Raw genomic sequence first — 27,367 nt, 5'->3', positions numbered from 1 at the left:
TTTTCTCCGGTTGAAAATCTTTGCAGACGCCTCTGTAGTACATTACATTCTGTACAGAAATTAGTCATCTTAGATTTAAAAATCTTGTCAATTGCCGTGCTTCATTTCTGACTGTATCATTATTAGGCATAAGAACAATACGAATATAAACATGACATGATATGTATATTCTTCCGCGTTTGCTGTTGTCTCACTCTAGTTTCTTAGTTTATTAGGCAGACAGGATTTAAATGAGATAGCAGCAAACACGAAAGAATACATGGCAAAATGTTTATATTCGTATTATTCTTATGGTGAAGAGAATACTGCATATGATTCACAATTCATAAACGTTCTTATTAGCAACGATCTCTTGTCCCAGGTAGGAAAAAATTCAGACAAACAATCTTGCCAGTCGGATTTTCGTAGTACGCTGAAATGCTGCTACATTCGAAGATGAACAATACGGAATTTGTATTTACTTCGTTGGATAATGTGTGAAAATGCAGTGGTCGAAACTCGGGGCGGTGAAAAAAAGCTCGTCTTCCATTTTTTTTTTTTTTACTGACGCAGAGGTTTTGTCGCCAGTATTTATCTTTGTGCCTGCAAAGCATACCTGTGTAGCGCTACATAATTCGACTGAAGAAGTTAGTTGTGGCGGCACCTACCAACATTTTTCAGAACTGCCGCTTACTTTGCACTCGATTCTAAGCCGCAGGCGGGTTTCTGGATTACAAAAACTGGAAAAAAGAGCGGCTTAGATTCGAGTAAATACGGTAATCCTGATGTTGCATTGACTACCATTACTTTGAAGTAACGTAGTTCATCACATAATTTCTAGATCGAGATTTGTTTCGTAATTTCATTCGAATGGAAGAGGAGATTTCTTTGAAGCTGCTCACCACCATTAAATAAGATATTTACCAACAATATACAAACGTGAGGCAGTTCATAAAACCTTGAGATAGGTGTATAATATTTTACATGAAGTTTCATAATAACAAAAATTTCTAGTGTGTAACTTGTTTCCATTCTGACATAGACTGACAGTCGTGTTAAGATTTCTGGTCACCGGAATAATGTTACAGCCTTTGCACCGAGAATTACAGTGAATATATCATTTGTAATGACTAACACTTTTTATTGCATGTAATACGTCTATTAAATTAAGAAGAAAGTCCCAGAATCTTTTAGAAAACATAATATGGGGGAAAAAGTTGAAAATAGGCGGACGTGAACATATTAGCTATTTCACCCCTTTATAGGTGCAATTTTGAAGAATCCTTTCTTAAACAAAACCTACCGTATTCGATCAAAACCTCCTCTAGATGTCAAGTCTCTATCCTTAGTGTTTTAGTGTGGATGATGATGATGATGATGATGGGACAGTGTGAGTGTGCACGCGCTCACACACACACACACACACACACACACACACACACACACCGCTTTACGAAAACCATGAAAAAGTAACCTTTAAATGCTTAAAGCCTCCAGCCCCAATGCTCCCCATAGACAGGATTTTTAGTATATTCCTCATGGCCCTCCCTTCTACCATTGTACAAAAATTTGTGACTAAATGAATTAATTTTCCTTCTTTGACTGGACTAAGTACTCTTATCATAGAAAACAAATGGACCAAAATCTCTTACTTGTGGTACAGAATTTGACCATGTCTGTAATTATATTTTGCTGAAAGTCACAGAGTGGTACAAACTCTGCGGTAACCACAACTGCAAAACAGAGGAAAGATATGTTTTTGTAATTTTAGTGAACACGGCCATGCACAGAACGAACATACATTTCTGGTGTGCTCACATTATTAATACAAAAAAACTGAAAACAGGCACTCAGTATAACAAGCTCACTGTTGTTAACACTCCCGATCTTATTTTATTGTGATTGTGTTTGAAATAATTGACAGAGCTTTTCTATCCTGTATGAATTTGTGTCTAGTTAAGGGTTTTGTAAACAGATCTGCCAACTGTCCATCATAAAAAAACATAGCAGACTTGACTCAATGTCCTCAACATGTCCTGGTACATAGCAATATTTAATGTCTATGTGTTCAGTATCTTTGTGCAAGCGAATAGCACTTTAAGGACACAAAGTCTAGGTTTGAAGCAATCAGTTATCGCTCAGAATTTTGCTTCACGTGGATGTCAAGTTTTTAAAAACCAGCAGATGCTTGCAGAATTTATCAGCCTCTCAGCTTCATCTTTTCATTTTCTTTCACTTGTTCACTAGTATCATCCTTTCCAGATTCCTCTTGAATATCTTTGCAGCGAAGTCCCCTAGGTGAAATTGAGCATATCTCTTGTTCCACAGTTAAGCCATGGGTTTCTTCTTCATTGAGAGAGATATTTGCAGGAGATTATAGTTTCCTTTGAATCAGAATTGCAGAGACGATAATAATTGGTACTATACCCATGATTGCCAACCATAATCAAAGAAATTTATTTACTATCCGATTTTGGCGTAAATTGACCAGGAATGTGTACATATGTGCTGATCTAAACTCCCTCGTGTTAAAGGTGGAGGTTTTACAAACCATTTTTCATATGTAATAACATTTTTTGCTTTACATGGTCAATGATTTAAGATGTATGCAGCACAATTTACTGCCTTGCCCATAATTCTTGCGATAAGCCTTTATTCAATAACATAGTATGTATACTCAGCAATGGACATGGTTCCTCGCTCAATGTGGCCACTCTGCTGTGGTGTGTACAAACTTGTCTTCTTATGAGTTTTTCCTTTTTGCTTGAAATAATCTTCAAATTGCCTATTTATGAATTCAGTCCCATTTTCATTTCTTAGGACTCTGATTTTGTTTCCTGTTTGTCGTTCAGTCCATCTCTGAAACGGGAACAACACTGGAAAAGTATCATGTTCACATTTAAGAAAATACACAATCTGTATTAAGTGCAATCATCCTTGAAAACTGTGAACAAATGTGCACCTCCAAGAGATGGTTTTCTCATCCACATACTTAAATTTGAAGTTAAAACTCTAAATTTGAATGACACAATTTTCTATTCATCCTGTCTTACTGACATGTTTCACAATAAAGATCTTCATTTTTAAACCAGGAATTAAATTCAAATCAGCCGCATTCTTCAGACCTTTGAAATGGATGTGTCCAAGTCTCCTATGCCAGATCATTGGGGAATCCAAGGAAGCAGTATTTGCTTTTAGTTCATCTGTACGTTTAACCATCATTTGAGAACACTGATTGTCCATCTTAATTCCTGCTGCAACTAGACTTGAATTTGCGAACTTCCATTCACTAGTTGTCGAAAATAACTTTCATTCCTCTTTCTTTCTTTCTTTCCTTTCTTTCTCCCCCCCCCCCTCCCCCCCCACACACACACTTAAAATACATTTCTCTTTAGCTTAGGAATGTAAAATGAGTTTTCCAAGAGTGCAAGGTTTCCATTTTCTGCCAGCTAAACACAGTAATTCAGTGGATTCAATGCCTTCTACCATAACTGTGGAGTTGTCTCCAATTTGAACAAGAGTCATCATATTGAATGGGATCAAAAGTGTTGAACCAGTCTCTCTGTGTGACATCCTATCTTTCGATGCAGCACTATCAGTTAACCAAATATTTTCATGACCTAAAGTACAAATATTTGCTTGTTCTTCTTATAGTCTGCTGCTTAGTAGTATCAGTTTTCAAGCTGTTTTTTTTGCTAAAAGTTTGCTGCACTTCGATTTAAACTGATCCCATTTGTGACATAACAACATTCAATATCTTTTCTACTGACCATGTTAGACTAATTGATATCCTTGAATTGAACTTACTTATTTTTCCCACATTAGTTGCTGTGAATCCTGTTGACATTTCATCACACTTTTAAAGTTTCTGTTACTCTTTCAGTAATCTCGAAGTAAAATTTTCTAATATTTGTTGATCTTCAGTATGAGCCCCATGCAGATGAAAAATTTCCGAATTTCCCTGGCAGACTTCCCAAAATTTTAGCCATTTTGTTAACTTCTGGAACTGGTTCACCTGTATCAGCTAGCACTTGTCCCAAAGATTAAACGTGACTGATGGGCTGTGCAGTTGTCTGTTGGCAACATTCTGTAATCAAAAAACGCCTGCTTTGAGGCCATTTCATCAACTTCAGTTTACTGTCTTTGGATAGTCTTTGATCTGGGGCACATTTCAGCTGCATGTCTGCTTGTGTCTGTATATGTGTGGATGGATATGTGTGTGTGTGCGAGTGTATACCCATCCTTTTTTCCCCCTAAGATAAGTCTTTCCGCTCCCGGGATTGGAATGACTCCTTACCCTCTCCCTTAAAACCCACTTCCTTTCGTCTTTCCCTCTCCTTCCCTCTTTCCTGATGACGCAACAGTTTGTTGCGAAAGCTTGAATTTTGTGTGTATGTTTGTGTTTGTTTGTGTATCTATCGACCTGCCAGCGCTTTTGTTCGGTAAGTCAATATATATATATATATATATATATATATATATATATATATATATATATAATATATATATATATATATATATATATATATAAAATAGAGGGAAACATTCCACGTAGGAAAAATATATCTAAAAACAAAGATGTAGTGACTTACCAAATGAAAGTGCTGGCAGGTCGACAGACACACAAACAAACACAAACATACACACAAAAAACATACACCCTCTGGCTCCTACCCTTGTAACCGCCCCCGGTGTAAAACCTGTCCCATGGACCCTCCCACCACCACCACCTACTCCAGTCCTGTAACCCGGAAGGTGTACACGATCAAAGGCAGAGCCACGTGTGAAAGCACCCACGTGGTCTACCAACTGACCTGCCTACACTGTGACGCATTCTATGTGGGAATGACCAGCAACAAACTGTCCATTCGCATGAATGGACACAGGCAGACAGTGTTTGTTGGTAATGAGGATCACCCTGTGACTAAACATGCCTTGGTGCACGGCCAGCCCATCTTGGCACAGTGTTACACCGTCCGGGTTATCTGGATACTTCCCACTAACACCAACCTATCCGAACTCCGGAGATGGGAACTTGCTCTTCAATACATCCTCTCTTCCCGTTATCCACCAGGCCTCAATCTCGGCTAATTTCAAGTTGCCGCCACTCATACCTCACCTGTCATTCAACAACATCTTTGCCTCTGCCTCGACTGACATCTCTGCCCAAACTCTTTGTCTTTAAATATGTCTGCTTGTGTCTGTATATGTGTGGATGGATATGTGTGTGTGTGCGAGTGTATACCCGTCCTTTTTTCCCCCTAAGGTAAGTCTTTCCGCTCCCGGGATTGGAATGACTCCTTACCCTCTCCCTTAAAACCCACTTCCTTTCGTCTTCCCCTCTCCTTCCCTCTTTCCTGATGAGGCAACAGTTTGTTGCGAAAGCTTGGATTTTGTGTGTGTGTGTGTGTGTGTGTGTGTGTGTGTGTGTGTGTGTGTGTCTATATATATATATATATATATATATATATATATATATAAAATTCTAGCACTGTGTGGTAATAAGTAAATACATTAACCATTTTTTCTTTAGAATCAGTACCACTCAAGTGATGTAGTGATGCCCATGCGCTACTGAAAATATCTTTTAACTGTGGCAAAAAATTTAATGCAAGAGCATGTGACATTTAAGAATTTACAATAATCTGGAGGTGGGCGAACAACAATTATCTTTGATAGATATCTTTATAATTGAACTTTGGTTCACTTTCTGTTGTTTTATTCATTTCTTATTTAATTTGTGAACATAGTAGTGTAGACGACAACATTTATGAACTTCCACCAAAACGGATGAAACATAGTTAATGGAAGAAAGCAATAGTTGAAAGAATTTTAATCTTAAATTCACTGCTATTTGCCATAGTAATTGCACATCAAGAAATATTTGGAGTATCAAGTGGAATGATATGAGAATGATAACCTGTTTGTGTAGGGAGGAAGTAGAGAAGTGTCAGTTCAGAGCTAATTTTACATATTCTTCTATGCAGGCTTAAATACTGTCCCAAGGATGTAGTTTCATAGCTGTTGTAATAAATGTACTCAAGTGTATTTTCTTTTTTAAACAGGTTATTTCAGCCTTGGAACACACTGCTTAGGAACTGGCAAATCCTGGCAGTAACACATCCTGGCTATGTGGCATTTCTGACATATGATGAAGTGAAGGCTCGGTTACAAAAATATATCAATAAGCCTGGAAGGTAATTATATGAAGTATTTTTGTATTATGAATTCATGAGGAATTTGAGAACCCTACTGGAAAAGTAATGCTTTGGATACAGTAGTCTTCAATGTCTGTCTTTGCAAACTCTACAGAAGTGATGCAGTATCTCCCTCCCTTTTTTTTTTTTGTTTGAGAAATTTACCCAGAAGTGTCTCAGCTTCCTAATCCTTGACACCTGTTATTATAATGCTCATACTGTTACTGGTTGATATTACTTTAAATGGGTTATTGGTAGGTGAATGCCATATTTTAAATCTGAATTTCTTGTACACATTGCCAATGAATAGCAATTACTAAATTAGGTCCGGATGAAAGTCTACAAACTTCCTTTGATCACAAATACAACATTGTACATTACAGTAAGAGAAAAATGAATTGTTCAATTTCGACAATCCTAGTATTTGTAATTTATTTGGCATATAAATTTAAAAGAATGCGAAATATCTATCTTACAAATATCTGTTACATCTTATACAGTGTGTCTATGAAGTCTCTCCGCAGCAGTGAGCTCTGCCGGTCTTGTCTTGCAGGGCACATAAGGTTGGCAGCCCATTCATATCGCTGTGGAAGGTAGGGGCTCGAATTCACTGGTGGTGGCTCCAATTACGTTGGAAGATGGAATTCAACATTATTACAATTAAAAGAATGAAAGTAATTAATCATAGTATTTAAAATAAAATACACTGTACTTTCCAATATCACAGTATGTGTGGGAAATGCATAGTTGGCATAGTTGAAGGCATAGTTCAACATGTTTACAGTTATTTACAGACACATTTACCAATGTTTCACTTGTAATCGAATCCAGGTATCAATTATTGCTGTCTTCAGTTCATCTGTTGTCTTTGGGTTATTTTGATACACAAATGTCTTAGCCACACCCCCAAAGGAAATAGTTAGGCGGAGACAGATCCAGTGAGTGTGGGTGCCAGAGATCTTTCGTAATTACTCTGCCTCCAAAGGTTTAATTTAAAAGTTGTAAGGACTGATGTGTTGTATGAGCAGTAGCGTTGTTTTGTTGGAGAAGTGAATGAGTGCTTTCACTTTCATTCATCAGGGCAATAAATGCATGAACTATATAGGAACAATAGACATCGAAAGTGACGGTAGTTTCAAAGATTGACCCTATAATTCACACTTGCGTTATTGCAACCCACATTTCGACTTTCCCTGCTTGGAATGGCGTTGCACTTGAGCATGTTGATTTTCTGATGACCAAATTCATGAATTTTCAGAATGAATGTAGCCAGATAGGTGAAACCAAGCCACATCAGTGAAAAAGGTTCAATGTAAAACACCAACTCCATATCACTGAAACCATTCACAATACGTTGTTCATTCCACATGGTCCATACAATGTAACTGTTGCACAGCAGTAAGTTTATACGGATCACATTCCCATTTTTTGGTTGCAGCCGTATGTGGTGTCGTATGAGAGACTTTACCCTCTTGTGATAATCTGCTCACTGGTTCTGATGGACTTCACAACATGATGTAAAAAATATTGTCAAGCTTCTATTCTCTTAAAATTGTGGACATACCAGTTTGTGAAAACTGTGGGCATACCAGTTCATGGTGCATTGTGAACTGAACCTGTTGTCTGGAATTTATGAATTCTGTCATGTACCTGTGAGCTGGGACTTTAATTCATCATACTTCAGCCAATTTCCATTAAATATTTATAAATTGAATACTCAAACCTTTCTCATGAATCAGTCTGTCTATTACTGACAGCAGTATTAAAATTCCTACAGTTGTTCCAGAGATTAACCTGAACAGACAAAACTGCAGCTGAAAATGAGACAGATGGAAGAAAGTAACTAAACTGTTTATTATTTCAAAAGTAATTACTTTAACTGGTAATTCATTTATCCCTCTGTGAGACAAGGCAGTAAATGCCGTCATGGAAAAATATTTGTGATTGTCTTCGGGACTAAGATTGTACTCGTGAGTGCAGCTCTTCATCCAAAACAAATTGATAGCCACAAATGTTGTTATTCAGGGCTCAAAAATGATGAAAATTGCACGAGGATTATTCAGGGCTCAAAAACGATGAAAATTGCACGAGGAGAGATTCGAACTGTATGGGGGATGTGTATGTCCTGCCCAGTGAAACTTTTGCAGTGTAATCAAAACAAACTACAGAAGTTTTGCTGGGAAGTTCTTACACATCCCCCATACACTCCTGATCTCTACCCAGTAGATTACCTTATTTTTGGAGCCCTGAAAATGACATTCATGACCGTCGATTTGCTGTGGATGAAGAGGTGCACACATGAGGTACAATCGTGCCTCTGTAGGCAACTGCAAACATATTTTCATGAGTGCAGTGATTGTCTTGTTTCACATTGGGATAAATGTATTAATGGTTATAATGATTACTTTTGAAATAATAAACAGTTTACTTACTGTTTTAGGGTTCTGTACCTCAACTGGTAAAAATGGAACCATTATGTGGGCACTTTATTGTCTGTCTGTCTGTCTGACTATAAAAAGCCAGTTTTCTCAGGATTGATTGGATCTATCAAGTTGAAATTTGTCACACACCAAGGTCATCGTGGGAAGTTGCCTTACCATTAGGCTGTCTGATCATGACTCTCGGCCAAACCCAAATTCCCATGTCATCAGCCATGTGTCTACAACCTGCTCTCATACATTCATTTTGTATATTCCCATACATGGGAGACATTTTAAGTTCTGTTCCTTCGGCAAACAAAAAGTAATATCAATTTAGATTTTAAACTTCTCAGCATTGTGGCACTGAGATATCGACAAAACAACATGGGACACCAGTAATGTTCATGCGTCCTCAAGACTTGACTCATTCATTTTATTTGCCCGAAAGACAGGATGCTTGTTGGGTACCAGAAACTCATTTTATTTCCAGGTGATCTGTTCCATCAGTATTATTGGCTGATGGTATCATTTCCAGAAAATGAACTGCAGAGTGGTTCAAAAATTTTGGAAAATATAAATCATAATGTTGAGAAGATAAATGCAAAATTGATATTACTTTTTGCTTTCCACATGTGAAAGATGCTCTTACAGATTTGAGAATCAGAGATAAGGTACTTAACAATTGCCTTCATAAGCAGACAAGGCTTTGGAATCCAAACCAAGAAACCAAATGTGAGGCTTGGGAACCTAGATGAAGAATACGTACAAACCCAATATAGTGAGATACTATACTTAAGCGCCAAAGAAACTGGTATAGGCTTATGTATTGAAATACAGAACAGCAGAATACGGCACTGCGGTCGACAATGCTTGCATAAGACATGTGTCTACCGCAGTTGTTAGGTTGGTTACTGCTGCTACGCTGGCATGTTATCAACATTGAAGTGAATTTGAATGTGTTGTTATAGTTGGTATAGTTGGCGCATGAGCGATGGGCCACAGCATCTCTGAGGTAGTGAAGAATTGGGGATTTTCCCGTATGACAATTTCAAGAGTGTACCGTGAATATCAGGAATCCGGTAAAACATCAAATCTTCGATGACGCTGCGACCGGAAAAAGATCTCGCAAGAATGGGACCAACGATGACTGAAGAGAATCGTTCAATGTGACAGAAGTGCAACCCTTCCACAAATTGCTGCAGATTTCAGTGTTGGGCCATCAAGTGTCAGCATGTGATCCATTCAATGAAACATCATCGAAATGGGCTATCGGAGCCGAAGGCCCACTTGTGTACCCTTGATGACTGCACGACACTAAACTTTGCACCTCATCTGGGCCCATCATCACAGACATTGGACTGTTGATGACCAGAAACATGTTGCCTAGTCCGACAAGTCTCATTTGAAATTGTATTGAGTGGATGGACATGTGTGGGTATGGAGACAACATGAATCCATGGACCCTGCATGTCAGCAGGGGACTGTTCAAGCTGGTGGGGGCTCTGTAATGTTGTGGGGCTTGTGCAGTTGGTGTGATATGGGACCCCCGATACGTCTATATATGACTCTTGACAGGTGACATCCTGCCTGATCACCTGCATCCATTCGTGTCCATTGTGCATTCCGACAGAACTGGTCAATTCCAGCATGACAATGCAAATCACATATGTCCAGAATTGCTACAGAGTTACTCCAGGAACACTCTTTGGAGTTTAAACACTTCCGTGGACCACCGAACTCTCCAGACATGAATGTTATTGAGCATATTTGGGACGCCTTGCAATGTGCTGTTCAGAAGAGATCTCCAGCCCCTCGTACTCTTGCGGGTGTATGGACAGCCACGCACGATTCATGGTGTCAATTCCCTCCAGCAATACTTTAGACATTGGTCGAGTCCATGTCACGTCATTCTGCGGCACTTCTGCGTGCTCACTGGGTCTTGTACGATATTGGGCAGGCATACCATGTTCTTTGGATCTTCAGTGTACTTGTGAATTTAAAAATAAAAATCAAATGCAGTGAAACATAGACAACAGGTTACTGCAGTGTAGCCTGTTGCTGTGGTACGTTCCCTTAAATTTGCTTGTTGGCCCATGTTGAAAATTAAACCTATGTTCTGGGTAGTCTTAAAACATTTTTTTTTTTTTTAGTGAGACTGGTTTTGAAGCTTAAATAGGAAATGGTATGTGTAAAAGGAGTGTCAAATATACCTTTTTTACACCTTTCCACAAAAATTGTCATCTTTTCAACAAATTTGTAGATTATTGGAAAATAGTGGGTGAATGAAAATTTGTATTCCACATCCTTGTGCTACTGACCTATTGTGTATTAAGTTTCATGTTCGACATGCGTTACTCTGTGAGATATAAGGATCAGAAGATAATGTTTTTTCTTCCAGTGATTCTCGTGTCCAACTTCAAATCAAATGAGATAACATTGTAGCACATGTTTGGTAATGAAATACACTTTTATGTGATTAAAATCAAGGTCTTTCTAATGCACACAATTTGGGAAGTAGTACAGAATATAGTTCTTTGCAGAAAACACATTTTTTAAAATCTTTTTACAAAATCTTTACTTTGCACTTAATTTTTCTGTATTGTAAAGTACATAAATGAAACTTTCTATTTGAGAACCTATGTTGGATTACTACATGCAAAGTTTCATGTTTGTTATTCATTATGCCTTCATTTCCTAAGATAATGAGTGTCCAGAAAGCAAGGACGAATTTGAATAGTGCACCATTTTGTCCTATGATGGTTGGCAGCTGTGGTTTTTTCATGTTTGCAATCTGTGATCCTTCCCACTAGTAGTCTGATAGCTTTTGTGTGGTGAGCATTGTTGTTTGACATTTATTTTCGTCATGATGCAGATGACAACTGAGCAACATATCCAAGCGATAAAATGTTATTTCAAAAACAGTGAAAGTCCCATGGCAACCGTTCATGAATTGCGTGTGACTTTTGGACACAATGCTGCTAAAACCGATCATAGGTTTGGAAGTTGATCTGGGAGTTTGAGACCACGGGTTCTGTTTCAAACGTTAAGGAAACAGGATGACTGCATTCTGTTCAAAAATGAGAAAACATTGCTATCAAGCATGGCAATGTGACAATAAGTCCCAGAAAATTGGTTCGCCGACGAGCTCAACAATTGAATTTATCACCAATTTCACTCAGTGAAATTGTTTCAAAAGATCTGGAAATGCATGTGTACAAGATTAGACGTACACAAGAGTTGAAGCCAGCATATCATGGAAACAGACATCAATTTGCCCAATGGGTCTTGGCTCAACAAGTGAAGAATGAGATCTTCACAAAAGGAATAATTTTCTCAGATGAGGTGTACTTCCACCTCAGTGGGTACGTCAGTTAGCAGAACTGCAGAATTTGGTGTAACAAAAATCCACGGGTGACTGTGGAAGGTGAAATCATCCACAACACAAGACTTTGTAGTGTTAGTTGTGGGCCTGTACTTTTTGAAAGTAATGTGGGAGTTGCCATTACTGTGAATGGCGACCATTACCAAAACATGCTTTCTGATTGGTTTTTCCCTCTTATTGATGAAACATGATTTTTGGTTTCAGCAATATTATGTTACTTATTGCACATCCTGATTGCTCTGCTGAATGAATAGTTTCCTCAAAAAATTCTCTCTTTGTGAGGCAGCCAGGAGTGGCCTACCAAATCATGCAATCTTATGCTGTGTGATCTTTTTTGTGGGGATTTGTGAAATCAAAAATGTACATGAACAAACCACAAACAATACAACAATTGAAGAGTGAAAATAAAAGGGTTATTAACGGTATTCCACCACATGTTTGTGAATTTGTCATCGAGAACTTCAGCGAATGCATTGCTGGTTGCTGCAGAGCCTTGAGTGGTGATATGGAAGATATAGTTTTTTACACATAAATGGGAGAAGTTAGTTACTTATGTGTTCATAAAAAAATTATATTATCAGAAATTTTTAAGTTCAATAGCACTTTAATACCCATCCCTACTTCCCAGACACCCCCTGTAAGAAGCCAAATTTTGAAACATTTTCGTGCACCAATTTTATGGATGATATTGTCTAAAATCTTCTAGCTGAATACAACTCATAAAATTATTTTTTGCGTGCTATTCCCACACTCTCTTTAGATTCCCCACTATTTCAGCCATCATCAATTATTTTATTACCCAAGTAGCAAAATTCTAAAACGTATGGTGTCTTATTTACTGATGTAATTACCTCAGCATCAGCTGATTTAATTCGACTGCTCTCTATGCCCTTGTTTTAATTTTGTTGATATTCTGTTATCCCTTTTCAAGGCATCCATTCCATTCAGCTGGACTCTTATGTGCTTGGCAAAATTACAATGTCATTGGGAAACCTAAAAAGTTTTTGTTTCTTCTCGCTGAAATTAAATTCCTTTTCATGTTCGTCTTTACTACATTTACTCGAATAGAAGACAGTCCTGAATTTAAAATGACCTCCCAACCCCCTTTTTCTAAGAGGCTTCTTGAGAAAAATTTATTTTTAGTATCTTCTGACTCATTAAAACTACAAACGGTTTTATTTACATGAAATGTCTGCCAAAAAGTTGTTATACCTATTCTAAACTCATGCCATTTATTGATTGTCTGCATTTTAATAATACCTGGAGAATTAAAATGAAATAAAAGAAGTGGTTTACATTAGTTTTCGGACCATTTTCTTTTCTACCATTTTTGCTTACTAGCCCTGTAGTCAGTAGTGTCACTATTTTAAATCATCGTCATCCTAATAACACAGCTGTGAAATTTATACCGTATTTACTCGAATCTAAGCCGCACCTGAAAAATGAGACTCAAAATCAAGGAAAAAAATTTTTCCCGAATCTAAGCCGCACCTGAAATTTGAGACTCTAAATTCAAGGGGAGAGAAAAGTTTTAGGTCGCACCTCCAAATCGAAACAAAGTTCGCCTAGTTGTAAAGTGAGACACAATTTAAGTCGAATGAATGACGATACAGCTGCAGTAGTTTGGTTCGAGTCGTAAGCTTAGCAGTTACGGTTTACCAGGTAGCCATTGCTACGCGTCACGCGCTCCGTCCGTATTTATACGGATATCCTTCCTTTTTCACGTGCTTCGTCTGGCTTGAATTGATTGCTTATTTTTCTTCGATCTCATAAGTGCCGTTCTCTTTCTTATAGGTGTTTACGTCACTCTAAGCTGAAAATGCATTACTGTACTGTGTCATGCATTGTTTGTCGCATTCTGATAGTGCGTGTTTACGGCCTGTCGCCGCTCGCGGCGTGGCTTGCTTTTGTGTGCGCTACCGCCGCTTACAAATAAAAAATAGAGAGGAGTCGTCTCATTAGCGAAACATTTGTTGTTACTTACACTACTTCTTTCTTTGATAATGATCAACAAGAACCAAATAATAGACTGCGTATGATAGATGATGTTCTGAACGAAATTTTAGCGAAAATTTTTCTCCATTTGAAAATCTTTGCAGGCGCCTCTTTAGTTCATTACATTCTGCACAGAAATTAGAGTCATCTTAGATTTAAAAATCTAGTCAGTTGCCGTGCTTCATTTCTGACTGTATCACTATCAGGCATAAGAATAATACGAATATAAACATGACATGATATGTATATTCTTCCGCGTTTGCTGTTGTCTCACTCTAGTTTCGTAGTTTATTAGGCAGACAGGATTTAAATGAGATAGTAGCAAACGTGAAACAATACATGGCAAAATGTTTATATTCGTATTAATCTTATGGCGAAGAGAATACTACATGTGATTCACAATTCATAAAAGCTCCTATTAGCAACCATCTCTTCTCACAGGTAGGAAAAAATTCAGAATGTAGAGTTGGCCATATTGACAAACATCCCAAACAGTCTTGCCAGTCGGATTTTCGTAGTACATTGAAATGCTGCTACATTCGAAGATCAACAATACAGAATTTGTATTTACTTCGTTGGATAATGTACCAAAACGCAGTGGTCGAAACTCTGGGCGGAGGAAAAAGCCTCGTCTTCCACTTTTTTTTTTAAATTTATTTACTGACGCAGAGATTTTGGTGCCAGTATTTATCTTCGTGCCTACAAAGCATGCCTGTGTGGCGCTACATATATGCAACGGCAGAAGTTAGTTGTGGCGGCACCCACCAACATTTTTCAGAACTCCCGCTTGCTTTGCACTCGATTCTAAGCCGCAGGCGGTTTTTTGGATTACAAAAACCGGAAAAAAACTGCGGCTTAGATTCGAGTAAATACGGTATATTTGTTGTCACAAATATTTGGCTGTTTCTTCCAAATATGTTGCTATTGTCGTTACAGTGCTACTTGAGAACACTGCTGTTTTCTCTGAGTACATATCAGATTTTGCTTCTATAATGTTGTGAGAATGTTACAATGTCTGTCTGCTTCCAAACATATCCCTTGCGTACTACTCTCTCATGGGCTGTGTAGAACCAGTTGACAGCCCCCTTTCAATCCCATCACGTCATGGCGACCATTGACAACATTGCAGCAAGAAACATATAAGTTTGCCTTGGCCATTATCTAGACTTTTGCCATCTCCTGCAGAAATGAATACTATTGTTGAGTATTTGTCCAACTTTAAAGCCAGTTCGATCCCAGCTATAAATGGACTCGGGCAAACTGCAGTTTAAATGTGGTAGATGTTCATAAAAAGCCAGTTTATGTAGTGTAGATTTCCATGGTTGGCAGTATGATGAAACTTGCTACTCTCTCATCACTCCCGTCCCCACAATCATCCCAGCCAAGCTGGTGTCATTGTTCCCCTAAAGAAGAGCGCTATTGCAATTAAGTTCCATTCTCGAACGTTTGCTCACTCATGACAACAATTACAGCCAGTTTAAAATGATTTCTTTCCTTTGTTAGAAATTTCATTGTGGATTAATTTTTCTTCTTGTTTCATAGTGTCACCATCATATTGTATAGCTGCTTAAAAGCTGGTAACGTTCTTACCTAGTATTCTGATATATGAACAGTGACTGAATTTCTCACTTGCAATCCACTTAGTAAATCATTATAGTCTCTCTAACTAAATAAAATATTGGTCTGGGTTCTGATTCAGCTAATGTTTTTGAAGGACAACATTTCCATTTTTGAGTGTTATCTTTACTTAAAAAGCAGCATTGATGTTTGTGTACAGTATCCATACATATGAGAAAGAGTTTATTGCAGATGTGTTTGTGTACAGTATCCATATATACGTCAGAGTGTTTGCTGCAGACCTATTCAAACATAACAAAAGTTTGTAAGACGATAGAATTTAATACTATTTCTTCAAGTGTTTCACAAAATTGTCAAATTTTAATCAGAGCAATAGACTATTGCAGTAAAGGATAGTTTAAAACCCTGTCTCACTCCCTCTTCATTTACTGCTTGCTTTTAAAGTTCTTCTATTCTTATGGCTGCAGTCTGGTTTCCACACAAGTTACAACCTTTTGCTCCCCACATTTAATACCTGATAACTTAAGAATTCCAAAGAGTATATTCTGGTCAGTGTTGTCATTGCCTTTTCTTAATCTACAAATGCTGTAAATGTGGATTTGCCTTTCTTCAATCTGTCTGGAGTCAACATTGCGTCATGTGTTTTCCAACGTATGTCCTGAACATAAATGGAGCCTCCCCAGGTCAGCTTCTAACAGTTGTTCCATTCACTTGCAACTAATTTGTGTTAGTATTTGGCAGCCGTGACTTATTGAACTGATGATATTATGTTTCCATGATCATTGTCAAATATGTAGTGTCTAAGAAACCTGCTTTTTCGGGTCGCTAGACAGCATTAAAAAAAATCAAATTACTGAGTTTTATTATGAAATGTTAAAATACAATACTTAACTTTACAATTACACAGATGTGTCTGAAGCAAAGGGTAACATAAGAAAAATTAAATCATCTTCAGTATAAACAATTCCAAGTCTGTGCTACGTAGTGTGTACAAGTGAAGTAAAGAGTGTTGACGCGTCTATCCAAGTCACTAGTCTTGAAGCTGCCTGTTCTATTGGAGTGTCGCCAGTTGGTCACTGGGCTTATGTCATCTTCACATAGGGGCAGCTGCTGTCGCATTGTCGAGAGGGGTCGGTCGGCTTGTGATTGGCTGATGTCTTCTCACAGCCATCTCTTCTCTATCATCCCCAACTGGTGTGCTAGCACTTGAGTTACTTTCTGTGTTCCTGTTGAACAGTTTTTTCATGGTTGGTTCTCCTAAGAATCTTTATACTTCTAAGGTGATGCCATTTTCTTAAAGTGAATTGTTCCAACTTAGATCTTTCTGCGTCCTGTCAGGTTCTTCCTACAATAGTGCATCCACAAATTCATCTTTGTCCACTTCCTCTAGTCCTTCAGTAATATTTCATTAAAGTTTCTTGGTGTTACATCAGAGCATAACTTACAAGAGCACTGATACGCCGTTCCATACATGTACTTTTTATTTTGCAAACACGTTCATACTCACTTTCTCTTTCCAGGCTTGGCTTTGCCAGATTTTATAAAAAAATTGAATAGTTTATCAATATACATTTGCAGAAAATAGTGTATTTGAAACTTTCACTGTTCATCTGAATACAAATTACCATTGATTAGGTAATTCTGTATTTTTCCATTTTGAGCCAGAACTTGTGTTTATTGTAAGTGCAAATTTTAGTAATTTCTTACTATGCCGATTTGAAACTTAGGATTGCAGATTGCAGTCCTGAGAAATACTTGGGAGTCTTTCTTTTATTGCTGGTAATGCCTAATTTAGTTTGAGAAACTATATTAAGATTAGTTCTTGTTGTCTTAGTATTCTTGTAGTTTTTTTTAATACTATATTGAGATTTTAATGAGATGGTGTGCTTCATTAGTGCTTTTTACCACTTAACTGCACTCTTGCTCACATAAAATTATGCACTATATTTTATCCTACTGTGAAGATTTCCGAATTAATGTATTGGTAATAAGGGAAAGTTGCTTGATTCAGTTCATACATTTGAGAATACTGTCCTTTTTTTTTTTTTTTTTTTTTTTTTAGAAATTGTTGGTTGCTACCCCTGTGAACGTAACTGAATTGCAGAATAAAATTGATCACTGTAACAGATAATGGATTTTGTGCAATGCTAAAGTAGTCCTTTGGCTTCATACTTTAGATCAGGAGTGTCTCAACTGTTGTCATCATGGAATGGTGAAGGTGATCTTTACCACCTGAATAATCTTCATCTTTTCATTACATCAACATGATAGTGACATGTTGATGTAGCATAATTGTAATTATATTGTAAAAATTTTTCTATTACGCAACACTTTACTTGTATATTTACTCTTTGCCTGTCAGTTACCTAGCCCTGAGTCAGCAGTTGTCTTCTGACATGTAATGTGTTTGCAAACTACTGTAATCAAACGAAGCTAGAACACAATAAGAGTTACAGTCTCATTGTTGAGTGCTGATTTTGTTTGTTGTCCTGCTTTTCAAACAATTGTGCATCCTAAGCAGTATACATGATTCCTCTTAGGTGCAGTAGTAGTTTTTGATTCAATCAGTAGGTCCCCCCCCCCCCCCCCCTCCTTTTTTTTTAATACTGCTGCCTGTAAAAGATGGGAGTGTGTCCTTTTTCTTCCCAGCATCCCTAACCTGCAGTATGGAGTTTCCTTCCAGAAGATGAAGTGCATTGATAGTACATAACTTTGTCAGTATAATGTGGCACTAGTACGAGGTGCATTCAAGTTCTAAGACCTCCGATTTTTTTTCTCCGGACTGGAAAGAGATAGAGACATGCGCATTGTTTTAAAATGAGGCCGCGTTCATTGTCAATACGTTCCAGAGATGGCAGCACCGTACGGCAGATGGAATTTTACCGCCAGTGGCGAGAATGAGAACTGTTTTAAATACTTAAAATGGAAACGTTTTCCTTACTTGAACAGCGTGCAGTCATTCGTTTTCTGAATTTGCGTGGTGTGAAACCAATTGAAATTCATCGACAGTTGAAGGAGACATGTGGTGATGGAGTTATGGATGTGTCGAAAGTGCGTTTGTGGGTGTGACAGTTTAATGAAGGCAGAACATCGTGTGACAACAAACCGAAACAACCTCGGGCTCGCACAAGCTGGTCTGACGACATGATCGAGAAAGTGGAGAGAATTGTTTTGGGGGATCGCCGAATGACTGTTGAACAGATCGCCTCCAGAGTTGGCATTTCTGTGGGTTCTGTGCACACAATCCTGCATGACGACCTGAAAATGCAAAAAGTGTCATCCAGGTGGGTGCCACGAATGCTGACAGACGACCACATGGCTGCCCGTGTGGCATGTTGCCAAGCAATGTTGACGCGCAATTGCAGCATGAATGGGACTTTCTTTTCGTCGGTTGTGACAATGGATGAGACGTGGATGCCATTTTTCAATCCAGAAACAAAGCGCCAGTCAGCTCAATGGAAGCACACAGATTCACCGCCACCAAAAAATTTCGGGTAACCGCCAGTGCTGAAAAAATGATGGTGTCCATGTTCTGGGACAGCGAGGGCGTAATCCTTACCCATTGCGTTCCAAAGGGCACTACAGTAACAGGTGCGTCCTACGAAAATGTTTTGAAGAACAAATTCCTTCCTGCACTGCAACAAAAACATCCGGGAAGGGCTGCGCGTGTGCTGTTTCACCAAGACAACGCACCCGCACATCGAGCTAACGTTACGCAAAAGTTTCTTCGTGATAACAACTTTGAAGTGATTCCTCATGCTCCCTACTCACCTGACCTGGCTCCTAGTGACTTTTGGCTTTTTCCAACGATGAAAGACACTCTCCGTGGCCGCACATTCACCAGCTGTGCTGCTATTGCCTCAGCGATTTTCCAGTTGTCAAAACAGACTCCTAAAGACGCCTTTGCCGCTGCTATGGAATCATTGCATCAGCGTTGTGAAAAATGTGTACGTCTGCAGGGCGATTACGTCGAGAAGTAACGCAAGTTTCATCGATTTTGGGTGAGTAGTTAATTAGAAAAAAAATCGGAGGCCTTAGAACTTGAATGCACCTCATATAATTGTTTTATTTTTTAATGCGTACAGGTATTTTGTGGTACCTACAGGTTCTGCACAACACAATTTGGAAATTGCAGTTCTAAAAGCAGGGCTTTAGGTTTTATGTTGGCTGATTTTTGAACAGGTGGAATCTGAGCATGTGCTAATAATGTCAGAGTAGTTTTAAAAAAAAGCAGAATATTTCTTTGAAGAGGTGAGTCTGCATACCTGGTGCATGCATGGCAACTACAGCAAGGTCTCCAGGGTGAGGGCAACAAGTTTAAAGAGAGAAAAAAAGAGGAATCTAAAGAAATTTTATATCCTATTTCATTGTTTTAGAAATATTACTACCTTTTTTATGCATTGGTATTCATAAAAGTATTTAAATTCATTTCTTTGAAGAAACGTGATATTTGTGTTTTTATATTACAACCTGATAATTTATTTAGTGTAAAAAATCTTGATGTACAAATTTGGGTATGAGATGGAATTATTCTTACATCTTCAAGTAGATATAAGTTCGTCTAAGCTGCGAAATAAAATTACCAAATACTGTGTGTAATGAAAACACATTATTTTTGCAGTTATGTATTTCGGCTGAGTTGCACGAGACTCGGACAGTGGGCCATTGGTTATGTAACGTGTGACGGTGATATTCTGCAGACTATACCCCAGAACAAATCCTTGTGCCAAGCCTTACTGGATGGCTACAGAGAAGGCTTGTAAGTTTGCGTGTATCACCTGTTTCATTGTGAAGTTAATCATGTGTTTACATAGATAAGTTAAATGCATACTTTTTCAAACTCTGGTATTTTATGACAACTGTTTTCCTCCACTTCTCTTAGCTACCTCTATCCTGATGGTCGTAATGTGAATCCTGATCTTTCATGGGCAGTTCAGCCAACACCAGAAGATCATATAAAAGTAACTCAGGAGCAGTATGAATTATACTGTGAAATGGGTTCTACCTTTCAACTTTGTAAAATTTGTGCTGAAAATGATAAGGATATTCGAATAGAACCTTGTGGACATCTTTTGTGTACACCGTGCTTAACATCCTGGCAGGTAGGAGTACCAAATTTCCATTTAGACGTCTTCAGATTTTTACATATGATAAGTCATATACCACCAAATATGTATAAATTTCTCTTTGAAATGCTAGCAACTATTAACAGTGGATTGTTTTAATCATTTTTAATAGACTCCCATCATGACAAATGGAATATTATTTTAATGTGTGCTTCTAACTTTTGCAGGACTCTGAAGGTCAGGGTTGCCCATTCTGTCGGGCAGAAATTAAGGGAACTGAGCAAATAGTGGTTGATCCATTTGACCCAAAGAGACAGCATAAAGCTGGCTCTACAGGAAACCTTGTGGATCTAGATGAAGATGAAGAGGTAGCACTTCCATCTGAATAATAGCCCCCACTCCTCCACTTACATTTTATTCTGCCTGCTTTCTGTCTGTGTTATTTTGAGCCTGTATGTTGCTTGCTTTGTCAGTTGCTTCATGTTGCTGTTTGGTGTATTCTTCTAACAATATTCTGGCTGTTCCATGTGTATGCAAAGTTCAAAAGTTCCCATACTGTGGGTTTTATTGTAGTAATATACTCACATGAATGATGGACTTAAATTTGTTCAGATATTGTTATTTTAATATTGCAATATGCATGGGTTTAAGACAGTTCAGGCAAAACAGTCCTCCCCCCCCCCCCTTCCCCCCCCCCCTTCCCCCCCACCCCAGTTGTGTGTGTATGTGTGTGTGTGTGTGTGTGTGTGTGTGTGTGTGTAACACTTGACTATTCATTTAATCTTGAGTGTTGATGACAACAAAATCATTACAACATAATTATTCAAGCTAGCCCTGGACACATTTGACCAACAAAATTGACTGAAATATTTGAAGCAATTAAGTACAGTTGGTACAGTGATGTGTTATCATTTGTTATTTGAACTGTGTTCAAAGGTCAGCTCCTAATATTGAGAAGAGGATCTTCATTTTGTGATGGTTCATTTCTTGAACAATAGAATTTCTATTTAATCTCAATATTAATATGAGTTTTGAATCAGTATTAATCATAAATATTACATAAGTTTCATATTGTAAACTTATTATGCTGTTCAGGAGCTTTGTCTGTGATAAGACTTGTCTGTTTATTATCTTTCAAGTACATGTTATTCAGGAGTTAAATGGCTACAAGATTGATTTTATATTGTACAGTGATTTTTGATAATTGTATTTTGAATAGTACAGTAGACTGTTACTGAAATTCTCAAGTGTATATAATAGAACTTATGTACTTGTTGCTTAAGTACTGGGAGATTCATACATTCTTGAACTTCCAGGTATTTTTATTTATTACATTGAATATCATAGGATATTAAAAGCACAGTCTTATCTTTTGTTTTGCTGCAAATTATAGATGTATATCACGTGTAACAATAATACTGTGATAATTTAATCAGCAATTATAATGATAAGTATTTTGTGAGGGCAATCTGATTCAATAGTTACTTTGAGAGAACATCATTCGAGGTTGCATACGCACGTGGTACACATGTGTGAGCATTCCTCTTTTCCATCACACATCTCCACATCCTCTTATCTCCTGTTTTGTTATTACTCACAGTGTGCATGTGTGCATGTATGCATGTACATTTGCATGAGAAACCATGTGGAGCCCCAATGAAAGTTCCATTTTCCTGTATTATGCATTTATTTTATTGTCTGTATGAAAATAAATCTGAACATTGTGTTTGCTTTCTAAGTAAACTTTCAAAAAGGTGAAGTTTGTCATGTTAACTTCATAAGCCCTCTGCTTTTCTTTCTATTCCAAATAGAAATTTCACAACCATTGGTATGTCCTTAAGACAGGATATATGCGTACAAGAGGTGGGTGTGTGTGTGTGTGTGTGTGTGTGTGTGTGTGTGTGTGTGTGTGTGTACACGTGCGTGCATGCGTGCCAGTATCAGTTACATTACTGGCTGACACAGCTAAGTGTTACATGTACGTATAATAAATTTAAAGAGTTCCATTAGTTAAAAAGTTGGATTGCAGAATTTAGATGATGCACAGACAGAAATATAGAAACTATACATCAAAATAAGAGCCTGATATATTCTGAAGAGAAAAGATGCCCACATTTTCCATTACAGCTTGTTTTATATTAAATCTTATCATAAAAATTTCCCTTCTTGTAGACCAAGTGAAGTGACATATGATGAATAGACTCTTATTTGTTAATAGTGGAAACCAACTTTCTCTGGTTTTGCTAAACAGTGTGGTAGAAATGACTTGAGGCTCTGGCTGATTTATTGATAAGTACATTTTGCTGATGTACAGTGGAATTGGAACAGTTTTGGATAGTTGTTCTTGTATAAAATGAGCAGTAAGCTTTAAGTAGTCTTACCATATTTTTCCAGCCATTTTTTAAATTAGCCATTCATAGGAAGTGTGCATTTCTTAAATTTGCTATATAACAGCTTGCCTTTTTAAAATTTTTGCATTCCTTAACTTTAGTAATATATATCAAAGTTAAAAGTGCAGTCACTTGAATAACTATAGGCAATACCTCTTACAATGACCTATGAAGCAAATGCCGAGTAAAATTAAATGGACTGCTAAATGTATAAATTTTGTCTTGTGCAATATTGTGTACTATATTTTAGTATGTTCTGTATTGTTGATTGTACTAGATAATGTAAATATAAAAGTAGGTAGTACATGTTATTATTTTTGTAAGGATCAAATTACTAATAAAATTGTTTTTCATATGCTGAAATATGCAGAGTATTGCATAGAGAGGCAGGCAAAAGTACTTGACATAGTAAATATATGAATACTACCTTTTAAATTTAAAGTGGTACAGGTTTATTTGAAACGAGCAACATCCTTTCATTTATAGAATTATTGTTTGCTTCTAAATCTGTAATAGTTAGATACTTATGAATGGTGTAATAAGTTCTTAAGACTGTTGCTTTATGCACAATTTCAGTATGAATGTTGTACATAAGAAATTATATTGACGTGACAACACACCTAAACCTGACAGTTTTTCCTTTGCAAATAAAATAGGGTGTTCCTGTAAGAAATGAGTTGGAATCATATCAAGGTATTTTAATCACATAACACAGTGTAAGTTAAGGGAGGTTTTTTCTTTTTTTTTACAAGGGCCGACTTCCAGGTGCACACTATTACTGTAGCTATATTTTTGAACGTATTCTGTAATTTATATGTAGACTACAATTTTCCTCATTCATTTCCTTCTTCCAGATTTTGTTGTTTAATATATTTGGCTACAGAATCTATTTAGGAAGATGACTTTGTTGTATCCTGTGTAAAATTTGAAGTTAAGGAGTTCTGTTTGTCATTGCTTCCAAAATGTATTATAACATTGTTCAGCAACAGTCCTTGCTAGTGACCTTAAATGTGTCGACTTGTTTAGTATAACACTATCTTGAAGAACCTTTGAAGGATTGTAACAGTGTTTACACTGCTAACATTCCACAAAAGCAACCTATGGAAATTTGTAGATTGACTTAGTTCTCTCTGGTGACAGTTTTGGATATTCATGCAATCACAAAAGAAATTACTTAGTTCACACAAGATTGACAACTTAGCACATTTATGTTGCCTTTCCTTCTTAGCAGCACAATTGCTGTTTCCTCAATTACAGTTAGTGTAGGTAGAAACTGATATGGTTCTGTATTCTGAAATAAGGAAATGGTCCCTTAAAGTTGCATGATGCAGTGCTTCGGTAGTCATTCTGTTTTGGTGAGACTCGCAGCTTCACATGAAATGTGATACGTACGTGTGTGTGTGTGTGTGTGTGTGTGTGTGTGTGTGTGTGTGATCGTAATCTTGTGTAACAGCAACAGTTAAAGAGCTATCACTGCTGATTACAAGAATTCTGCAAAATACAGCTTAACTCCCATAATGTTCTCGATGATGTGAAAATTTTCATCGTTCAGGTTACAAAGCAAGTTGGCACTGTGGAAAGGCATTGAACTCATATTTGGGACAATGGCAGTTCAAATTCACATCGAGCCACCCACATTTAAGTTATTGAGGTTAGCCTAAATCGCCCAAGGGGGGGAATGCTTTGATTGTTCCTTTGAAATGGCAAAGCCGATTTCATTTCCCAATTCTAGCTAGTAATCTCAATGGGATATTAAACTCTAATCTTCCTTCCTTTCTTCAAGTAGGTGGTATTGTCAGAGTAGGTGCCACATTATGAAAGTTTGTCATAGTGAAATTGATTTCAAACGATCAAGACAGTGCACATAGTAATGTCTGCAATGTAGGAAAAGATAAATTGCTACTCTCTCTCTCTATCTCTCTCTCTCTCTCTCTCTCTCTCTCTCTCTCTCTCTCTCTCTCTCTCTCTCTCACACACACACACACACACACACACACACACACACACACACACACCATTTGATATCCACTGTTAGATGGAGATTTCTTGGAGATTCTTTTACATATTACCATCTTCATGGTACACACTGATGTTTCTTTTTCATATTTTATAATTTCATCCACTTACCATATATTAGATGGGCAACTCAAATCTTTTCTTATCTCTCGGTCTCCAGTAAATTTTCTTTGTCCATTTACTTTCCATTTGCCTAGAGGCAAGTCCTGCCAAACTCCACTTCATTCTCATTATAGCCACATTTACATATTCCACTCCAGCGTATTCCCTGTTCCAGTTGTTTCCTGTCATAGTAATTAGAAAAATTCATTATATAGTAAACGGACTGAAATGTTTTGAAATAACCGACATACATGTTTTTATATTGAATAATATCTGTTATCATTGTTACCAATATATTACTTTAATGATTAGATTAGTTGCTGCATCCTTTGTGGCCTTAGTGGTCACTGTCTCGTCAGTCGCTAAAACAGAAACAGCGGTATCTGACAGAAAGGCAAATAGTAAATAATGTTCTCAATTAATCTTCAGTTTGAATGTCTTTCTTTCATGCCTTTGAGGCTTCCTAACTTCTATCTGCTTCTCTTCCTGTACTCTTTAACTTTTTGTTTTTAATTATTCTATGTCTTTTTCTAATTGTCCCTTCCCATCTCCCCACTACATCATCTCCCTCTTTTGCTCCCTTCCTTTGTAGGGTTAACCATATTCCAAGAGGGATGATGTCCAATGATAAATGACATTTTGTTCTAGCAGGAAGATCCAGTTGTACTTTTTATGGGGTACTGAACATTTTATCAGCCTGTCTCTTGCTCAATAAGAAGAATTTTTATACATTCGGGGTATCAGATTTTTAATGTATCTTAGTGGTTGATTCATGCTTCCTTCTTTTCTCAGAAATGGATATGGTTTTCTATTTTGTTGGTTTTATCATGTCATTAACATCTCTCTTAATTTGTACATTATACAAAATAAGGTAAATCTTATGGATACACCACAGTGTGTGCCATATGTATGCTTGTTTATGCAAGTTGGTCCTAGCTGCTTATTGTTGTGAATATCCAATTTCAACGTAATTCTCTTGCCACCTTCGCTGGACTCAACATAATTGCATGCTGTATAGATGCTTAACACCCAACTGTTGTGCATCTTAAAACAAAAACATTCACCACAACCACAATTTTCCTCCCTCCCCCTGTTTTATCTCCCTCCGTCCCTCCCTTACTCCGTATCTTTACTGCCACACCCATCACTATCGATCAGTTGTCTTGGTCTTCCTTCCTTCTTTGCTGCCATTAGCACGTACAAAATAAAATCTCTCACTTCAGTAGACAGTTAGAATCAAAACATCCCCTTCCCGTATCTGAACACCACACCTGCGGATACTAAAAACATGGAAACATGTTGTTCATTGACTACATTTCACAATTAAGTTTTTATGTTAATCTTTTGTGGTAGGAATCAAAACATATACTGAAACTTGTAACTTAATTGAGAACTGTAAAAGTTTCGTACACTATTTTGTAAATTTATGCAGATATGTTCCTGTAAAGGTCTTGAAATAACTTCAGTCAAATACTGATGTGTTCCTTGAACTTGGTCTCAGTGGAAAATATATATAAAAACAAAGATGATGTGACTTACCAAACGAAAGCGCTGGCAGGTCGATAGACCCACAAACAAACACTAACATACACACAAAATTCAAGCTTTCGCAACAAACTGTTGCCTCATCAGGAAAGAGGGAAGGAGAGGGAAAGACAAAAGGATGTGGGTTTTAAGGGAGAGGGTAAGGAGTCATTCCAATCCCGGGAGCGGAAAGACTTACCTTAGGGGGAAAAAAGGACGGGTATACATTCGCACACACACACATATCCATCCACACATATACAGACACAAGCAGACATATTTAAAGACCAAGCTAGGTGCGCCGTTACTAACCCGTCTACAGGTGAAACCATCTGAAGGTGTTGGGGGGTATTCAGCGGGAAGTTTGTACGGCATGTTCGGGCTTCGGAAGTTGGGGCACTTACTTTGTACTCTGCGCGAGACCAAGGCAAAACTTGATAGATTTTCGCTGGTACCTTTTGTCTCGGTCATTTCCAGACAAGGGGCCCTTGCCTGAAACTAATACGTTTATCTTCCTCTGTTATCTCTGAAAGTTTGTAACGTCATTAAGAAATCATCCTGTATACGTGGTTTTATGCAGTCCACAACACCTTCAAATACCACATGCAAGATTTTCATATTCTCTCGCTCGCTCTCTTTAAATATGTCTGCTTGTGTGTGTGTGTGTGTGTGTGTGTGTGTGTGTGTGTGTGTGTGTGTGCGCGCGCGCGCGCGCAGG

At 37.6% G+C, this 27,367-nt stretch overlaps 1 protein-coding gene across 4 annotated transcripts in view; it reads left to right on the top strand.

Moving 5' to 3' along the window:
* Window positions 1-27,367, top strand: part of LOC124778022 (E3 ubiquitin-protein ligase CBL-B-B) — a 184,124-nt gene that overhangs the window by 12,596 nt on the left and 144,161 nt on the right. For 3 of the 4 annotated variants that reach the window (XM_047253604.1, XM_047253602.1, XM_047253600.1), the window contains exons 3-6: window positions 6,045-6,176; window positions 20,173-20,310; window positions 20,434-20,656; window positions 20,845-20,985. In XM_047253604.1, the coding sequence (XP_047109560.1) occupies window positions 6,045-6,176; window positions 20,173-20,310; window positions 20,434-20,656; window positions 20,845-20,985 (634 nt within the window). The remainder of the gene's footprint in view (window positions 1-6,044; window positions 6,177-20,172; window positions 20,311-20,433; window positions 20,657-20,844; window positions 20,986-27,367) is intronic. The other variant, XM_047253601.1, reaches the window with a different exon arrangement.

Source organism: Schistocerca piceifrons, chromosome 2 (assembly GCF_021461385.2).
Source record: "Schistocerca piceifrons isolate TAMUIC-IGC-003096 chromosome 2, iqSchPice1.1, whole genome shotgun sequence".
Taxonomy (NCBI): Eukaryota; Metazoa; Arthropoda; class Insecta; order Orthoptera; family Acrididae; genus Schistocerca; species Schistocerca piceifrons.
Note: the sequence above shows the minus strand (reverse complement) of the source record. Positions and strands in the feature narration are given on the sequence as shown.